This window comes from Azolla caroliniana, unplaced genomic scaffold, assembly GCF_043228905.1.
Source record: "Azolla caroliniana isolate FFs.n. ecotype wild unplaced genomic scaffold, voAzoCaro1.0.p SCAF_1312, whole genome shotgun sequence".
Lineage (NCBI taxonomy): Eukaryota > Viridiplantae > Streptophyta > Polypodiopsida > Salviniales > Salviniaceae > Azolla > Azolla caroliniana.
Window position 1 is genome coordinate 1,995 of NW_028231747.1, and position 7,933 is coordinate 9,927.

At 37.2% G+C, this 7,933-nt stretch overlaps 1 protein-coding gene across 1 annotated transcript; it reads right to left on the reverse strand.

The window, feature by feature from the left end:
• Positions 1 to 343: 343 nt before the first annotated feature.
• On the reverse strand, positions 344 to 4,349 carry LOC147847241 (diaminopimelate decarboxylase 1, chloroplastic-like). The gene is made up of 8 exons (XM_087339406.1): positions 3,808 to 4,349; positions 3,235 to 3,409; positions 2,968 to 3,117; positions 2,113 to 2,274; positions 1,844 to 2,029; positions 1,005 to 1,127; positions 801 to 890; positions 344 to 716 (listed from the first exon to the last, which is right to left on the reverse strand). The coding sequence occupies exons 1-8, from the start codon at positions 4,332 to 4,334 to the stop codon at positions 636 to 638; spliced, it is 1,494 nt and encodes a 497-aa protein (XP_087195532.1). The 5' UTR covers positions 4,335 to 4,349; the 3' UTR covers positions 344 to 635.
• Between the last annotated feature and the right edge of the window lie 3,584 nt (positions 4,350 to 7,933).

The following is a 7,933-nucleotide window of genomic DNA, read 5'->3' on the forward strand; positions in this document are numbered from 1 at the left end:
CAAATAGAAAACTTGGGTAATTATAACTTCAGCAATGGTGATAAGCCGTAACAAAGTTATTGATAACAACAAGATTATTGCACCTCAATGTGTTGATTGCATGACTGTATTGCCAGTAATAGCAAAGACAGATTGCAACACATTGATATTAATTATGGAGAGCTGGGCTCACCCAATAAATGTCCTAACCAAACATTAACACATCCTTCTGTTGTTCCAAAAAACACGCACAACTCCTATAGTCACCTTCCAAGGACTACGATGCAAGCTTATCAACTCCTATAATAGCTAGCTCATAGGAATGCTCTACATGCTAGAAAACCCACAACATGTCATAAAAATGTTGTCAAACTCGTCAACTTCAGTTCATTGCAGAATAATTTCCAATGTTCTGGCACCAAATCATTGCAGTACAATGGAGCTACATGGTCAATGACATCTTATACATTATAGGTAGATATCAGAAGATGACAGTATTTCGGCCAAGGCCACTTTCACATGCCAAAAATAGAACACCTCTATTTTCCTCGTGTATGCCATATGAGGGCATACATCAAAGGAGCCAACCAAAAGTTTTTTTAGCAACCGGTTACGACTATGTTTTCTATTGCTTCAGGACATCTGACCATTCAAAATCATAAACCTTCAAAAAACCGCAAGTGATCTTCAAATGTTTCAGCCTTCCGTATCTGTTTCACATTTCCATCTGCGTCAACCTAAACAAACAAACGACCAAGAGAGGTTACTAATACTCATCCTGAAAAAATGGACCTATATTAAAAGCTAGTACTACTACTAACCCAATACTCCGGCGGTCTCATCTTCAGATTGTAGGTTGATGCCATGCTCATACAATAGGCTCCTGCATCATGAACAACTAGCCCAGCACCCTACAGGAAAAAAATAATCGTGTAAGGGAGAAGCAAATAAAGAGTGAAATAATGTAGCTAAAACTCACTAAATGAATTTCTGGAGTTTTAAGAGAGCTAGATTAGTGCATTTACCTCAGAAGGTGTAGGCAGTTCTCGACCTTTACCGAGAAAGTCTGCTGATTCACATACTGGGCCTACAACATCGAATGCACAGACCTCTGCACCTGGTGGAGGGGGAGCGACAAGCTCTATATGCTGCCGTTAAAACAAGTCAGCACTTATTTGGTAAGTCATATCTAGAGTGAGAATATTAATGAAGTTTCTAAATTTAACTGATATTATCAGGGGTATGAACTAATCCAGATATTTTTAACTAATATTTTTTTCAAGATTGATGCATTACTTGAGGAAAAGTTTCACGTTAAGGCATGTCTTAATAATAACTTCAAGGTTAAAACACTACTCTGATTATACTATTGTAGTTCAGATGCAAGTTTCAATATTAACATATCAGTTGATCGGAGCTTAAAGATTAAAACCTTATTTAATCTAAGATAGAAGTTCCTAGGTTAAAACTTCAAATTAATCACTTCATCAAGTTTCACAGTTAAAGCATTGCTTAATATATAGTTTAAAGGTTAAAACACTACTCTAATTATACTTCTGGAGTTCAAATGTCAGTTTCAAGATTAAAACATTACTTGATCAAACTTTAAAGGTTACCACCTTATTTAATATAAGATCAAGTTTCGAGGTTAGAACTTCAAGCAAAACATTAATTGAAGTTTAACGGTGAATACATTACTTCATATAAAGCTTCAAGGTTAAAACACTATTCTAGTTACACTTCTGGAGTTCAGATGTAAGCTTCAAGATTAAAGAATTACTTGACCAAAGTTTAAAGGTTATAATTGTATTCAATACAAGATAAAAATTTCTATGTTAAAACTTCAAATACATCACTTCCTTACTTGATATGCATCATATAAGCTGGGCCGAATCAATTCAGACATGCTCCCATTGACAACAATGAAATTCTTGTTCCCATTGGTTTTTACCCCAGTTACCCAATTTACAAGAGTGGCAGAATTTGCAACAAGAGAGCGCCCAGGCTCAATAACTAAAGTAAGACCTCTTGTTGAGACCAGTTCACGGACCTGTGGTAAAGTTTTACAGAATTTATTTGTGCATATGAATTATTCAGCATGATCAAAAGTGAAAAAAAGATGATGTGGGTTACTGTATCAATTAGGTCCATTGGTGTGGGGATGATAGCACCAGCATGATAATAGTCAATCCCTAAGCCACCACCAATGTTAAGATACTTGATATTAAAGCCTTGAGCTCGAATCTGATCGATATATTGGACCATTAACAATGCTGCATCTCTAAATATGTCCACCTGCACTTATGTACACCGCAAATTTGATCCAGCATCAGAATACTCTGTGAAGTGAATGGCTTTAAGATCTAAACACAAACATAAATGACACTATACCCCATGGGAAAACAACAGCACAGAAAAGCTAAATGACTACCTTTCCAAAAACAAAAACAATGGGCAAATACACAAGCTTGAAGAAAATGTGATGACCAAGTAATTATCTTAAGAGTCTATCCATGGTATATTGCTATGGACAGCTTCAACAAAAGTCATATCCCTTCTATACACACTATGAATGTCCAAGCGTGAGTGCAAGCACACATTTCTATCATACCACGACATCTAACTTTATTATAAGGAATAACATTTCAATGTTATGAAAATTATACACTCCCTACAGACATGCTTACTGTCCACGAGTGGGTCTACGTAGCACATTCTATTATATACATTTTCACTGAGCTCATCAAAGGAAACAAACACCATCTGACTCTGTAATCTGCAATAAACCTCCAACTCCTAACGAGCAGTCAGATGATGGCATTGCCTTCTTACAAGTATTAAATGACTGCTAGAGTTAGATACACAGACTTTCATAGGGGTATATAAACCTGGATATTAAAAACATGAATGTGAATGTATGTGTGTGTGTGTATACTTTGCATTGCAATGCTCGATGCAGCCTAGAATTTGCAAGTATTTAACACTAACCTTGGTAATGGTAGAGCCCAGGTGGCAATGAGCTCCTACAAGTAGAAGTTCTTCTGGATGACGTTTCACCTCATCCAAAAACCATTGAAGTTTTTCATTACGAATACCAAATTTAGAGTTCTTATTTCCCGTAGCCACATATGGGTGAACCTGAGAGGTTGTACAGGTAAACTAATAAGCTAAAGAATGTTCTTATAAACAATATGACAGTTTCGACTGATGAGATCAATGATTTTCAATAAACAGAACTATATGGGCTTCCCCTACCTGTGGATCCACATCCGGATTGACCCGAAGAAGAACACGGGCTTGTTTGCCGGCAAGCCTTGCAGCCTCTATGATGTGCCTTAGGTCAAACTCACTATCTATATTGATAAGCACACTGTTTTCGGCAGCGAATACCAACTCCTCCAAAAGCTTTCCATTTCCATTAAAGATGCATCTAATCTTTTAAAAAGACTTGGTCAAACAATGCATATTCAAAATCAAAAAGTAATTTAGATAATGAAGTATAATGTGAGAGAATTGGCTTCCAAATCTCCACACTAAAATCAAACAAGACATTACATGCTAAAGCATTTTCCATGCATTCACAATTTACACAAGGAATTGATATATATAACACTATTAACTAAGTCAGATATAAGTCCCATTAGCTCGCCAGATCAAATAAGTATAGGTAATTGGCAGTTTACCTCACCAGATCAGAAATTCACATATAAATGTTACATCTTTAGATTCGCATATAGGTGTTATAACATAAAGTCCGTATATTCGTGTGTTACTTCAGAAAATCCAGTATCAGATTTTATATATAGAATAAATAGAATGTTTTATTACCTCGAAGGGTCGAAACCAGCGCGCAAAACCAATCGGAGTTCGTTCCCACTGACCAGAACAGCACCACATCCCAAACTTTTGAAATGTTCCAGAATCTTCAAGTTATTATTAGCTTTAACTGCATAGCCAATGATAGATTCCAGGCCTTTCAGGGCTTCTTTGTAAGCTTCAACATTCCTTGTGAGCTGCGGCTTACTGTAGAGGTAAAATGGCCTCTTTTCTTGGACAGTTTCCATGACATCCTGCACTTTCACATCTTCACAGTACAGGAACCCATCTTCTTTCCTGCTGAAGCAGTGACGAAACGGAGAGACGTGAGTAGTCACGGATACCTTCTCCGACACAGAAGCTCGGCAGAAGAGAGAGCTGCGAGGTCTTTGGAAGGAGAAGGGAGAGCATTTGGAGATCGGGAGGTGGAGATGTGCAGAGGAGAGACGAGCGATTGGCCATGAAGAAGAAGAAGAAGAAGAAGAAAAGGAGGAGGAGGAGGAGGAGGAGGCAGCGGGAGACAGAGTAGCAGAAGCCATGAATGAAGAAGAAGCTCTCTCTGCGTCTTCCTCCTTTTCCTGACTTCTGTTTTATCATCTGTCTACTCTCTCTGTTTTAGATTACATACATACACATAAGTTCATAACTATTAACCAACAAAAGATAAGGCGAGGGGGGCTTCTCACTTGCTCTAGGGGAGACACACTCCAAATAATAAAACCCTAACCCTAACAATGAGAAGAACCCTAACCCTAAACCCTAAAACCACCACCATGAGAAGGAGGAGGATAAGCTCGTCTTTTACACATTTCTCGTGACTTGCGTCCAAATGGCTATGCTCCCGTCGGACATATTATGTATTAACCTCCCAATTGCCTACCACACCCTCGCATCGCCAATCGTGATGTGTTTATGTCGGCAATATCAAATTTATGCGCCCAAAACACGTTGGGTATTTATAATTATCGATGCAACGGGTTGGAGGATCAACTTTTTCTGTGTACCTCGCCTGATCTGCTTCCTATCTGTTACGAGCATGACCATATATATATCCCGTGGTAAGTTGTACCGTAGTATTCTACACGCGTGGATAAAGTACTACGGTGCAACTTAACCACGGGTTATTATATGGTCATGCCCGTAACGCTATCGGTAACATCCACCATATTACGTGCTCAATACCTTTCATCCCACATTTGCGTGTGTGAGCAAGCAAGCATACCAAGGTGAATTGTAGATCATACTATGGCGATGTTAATCCTAGGTTTGTGTGAACCATGGCATCAAAAAAGGCCAACCGTTTATATTTCCGTCATATCATACTTGGAAAGTGTGCCATGCCAAAGCAACCTTCGGTGTTGTCATTGAGTATCAACAACCACCAACAACAATTGCTTGTTCGATTGTCCGAGAGAGTAAAAACCATCAATGTTTGTTGACTAATATTGTCGAAACAAAAGTTAGTGCATAAAATTGGCAGGAGATGTCCAATCCGTGGGGTTCATTTATCAAATAGAGTAAACATTTGTCATGCAGTTGCACCCGTACGATGTTTGTTTACTAATATTGGTGGAGCAAAAGTTAGAGCATGAAATTGGTAGGATATGTCCAACCCTTTGGGATGCGTGAAGCTATACTTACAAACATAATGCTTATGATTGATAATATATTGACGTTTTTTAGAACTTGGCTTCTATATTACGAGAATGACATTTGCAACTAAAAAGAAAACATTTATAACTGCATGTGGGACCCATAACATACAACATCTCAGTGAGTGTTAGCGGGTTATGCTATTCCAAAATAACTCAAACCTTATGTGAACTAGCCATATAGAGAAATGTCAAGCCAAAATAGTATGGCTATATTGAACACAAGATTCAAGGGCATTGAAAAGGTGATGGCCATCCAATTACCAATATCCATGACACAAAATCGTCAAGTTATAAGAACTCAAGTTTACTTAGCTCAACACCATCTAAGTGTTTAAGGGCACTACATTAATAATGGTTAAACAATGAGATCACAAGACACGATTAAGGTCAATCCAAAACGTTGCAGTGATATGACACACGTGGCATATATAGGTAAAGCAATGAGGTTGCATAAATGCACCTAGGGGTATGTGGTGCGTTCATGTAAGAAATAAGTGCAGGTGTGAACCAAGACATTGACAGAGCGACCATTAGTGCAAATAGTAGGTGCATCGCCATCAAATTTGAGAATCGTTCAATTATCCTACGAGTTTGTTGTTGCCACATCGGAGGTTTGTATGTATAAGTTCAATGTGGAAGGAATTGGTCGAGAGAATCAATGTTGAAGATACATAGAAAATTTTATGAAGGAAGGGAAAGAAAAATAAAAGAGCCTAAATTTGGCTTTAGAACCCAAAAAGGGCATTTACAAAACATTTTGTTGTTTTCATTTAGGGAAAAATAAATTATGTATGTATATTTGCATTAAAATGAAAAGAAACAAAGGGGGCCCCAACAAAACGCGCATGAAATAGCAAAAGGGCACCAAAATCTGCATTAAAAATAGACTCAATTTTTGCTCCTCAAAAGCAAAAAAGGTGGAGAAGAGGAGGAGGAAGAAGAAGAAGGCGACTAAATTTGCATGCTTATTTATTGTCACATTTTTAACTTTAGGACTCAAGAAGAGACATATAGAAGAGAAGATAAGAGACACATAGAAGAGATGAACGCATTCATTCTCCACGAGAGCGAGTAAGAAGAAGAAGAAGAAGAAGAAGAAGCTATACCTTCTTTTGTAACAGGTAAAAAACATCCAATTGCTTTGGTTGTATGCATGTGTGCATATATGCATGTATTCTTGGCGATCATGATTATATGTTTCTCCTCCTTGTTCATGCATGTAGGCTTAGGTTTGTCTAGAATTTGTATGTACATACCATCCATCTAATTTGTATGTGTGTATGTTGGAGAGACTTAGATCATGTCTCTATGTATGGACCATATCTTAACTACACATGTACTCGTGTTATTTATGTTGTAGACTAGATTGATGGTTATTTATAACTACACATCTCTTAATTGCCTATACACACATGTTTTAAGGATTGCCTTTTTATTTGGCATCTTTTATTAGTAGGGTTTAGAACAACATCTCTTACATTTGTTGCACCCTAAGAAGGGTGTCGCCCGAGGAGAATGCCTCTCTATGGAGGCGTATTGCACACCGTGCTTGGTGTCGTAGGTGAGATTTATAGACATTTAAGTTCTTATTCGTAATTATGTAATGGTTGTAGCTTTTACCTAATTGTTGCAAATTTTGTTTCTTAACATTAATTGATTGTTTGTCTAACTTCTCTCATGATCTTTCATAGGGAATGTCGTTACGACTGGGTTTTTCTTAGTATCCTCTATGTAAGCCTCCACGTCAAGCTCAACATACAAAAATGTGTGTGTGTTTGTATGCATACATATATGTATGTATATACACACACAATACATTTTAAACGATGTTATGTTGTCTTCATGTTCACATGAATGGAAGTACATTCGAACACTTTTGATTTGCTAGATCTAACAACATTTATTTAAATGTTTATTGTATAGTCAAAGGATATATGAGATGTTGAAGAAGAAATCATTGCAAAGTGAATCACGGTCATGTAATCTCTATCTCTTCATGCTTTTCAATTGCATGCTTTGGACATTTTACGGGCTGCCCTTCAATCGTCCGCACAACTTTTGGGTCATCTTAACAAACTCCATAGGTTGTGCATTCTCTTTGGCAACAATAATAGCTTATCTTTGCTATGCGTCTAAAAGGACCAAGGTAACATCCCCTTTTAACAATATGCCCTGAAAGAGAAATATTGAATCAAAATTTACTAATGATTATTGCATATATTAAGACAATGATATGCGAAAACCTTGTTTTAGAATGTTACATGACTACGTTAATCAAATTGAATCTCAATTAACATTGTATTGAACACACTTATTCAACTCAAAACATCAAGTCATTCAAATGTTTAATCTTGCAGGTGATCATATTATGGGAACTTCATGTATTTCTATTCCTTTTTCTCATTATGGTCGTCACACTTCTATTTGTAAATAAGAGCCACGAAAGAAGAGTTCTTGTCATAGGTTCCATATCAGCAATTTTT

Excerpts from the sequence above, each read along its gene's own strand:
- LOC147847241 (XM_087339406.1), bottom strand. The coding sequence starts at position 4,334 with ATGGCTTCTGCTACTCTGTCTCCCGCTGCCTCCTCCTCCTCCTCCTCC. Across the intron at positions 3,118-3,234 it reads ATCCGGATGTGGATCCACAG|GTTCACCCATATGTGGCTAC; the intron begins GTAGGGGAAGCC and ends ACAACCTCTCAG. Across the intron at positions 717-800 it reads TGAGACCGCCGGAGTATTGG|GTTGACGCAGATGGAAATGT; the intron begins GTTAGTAGTAGT and ends TTGTTTGTTTAG.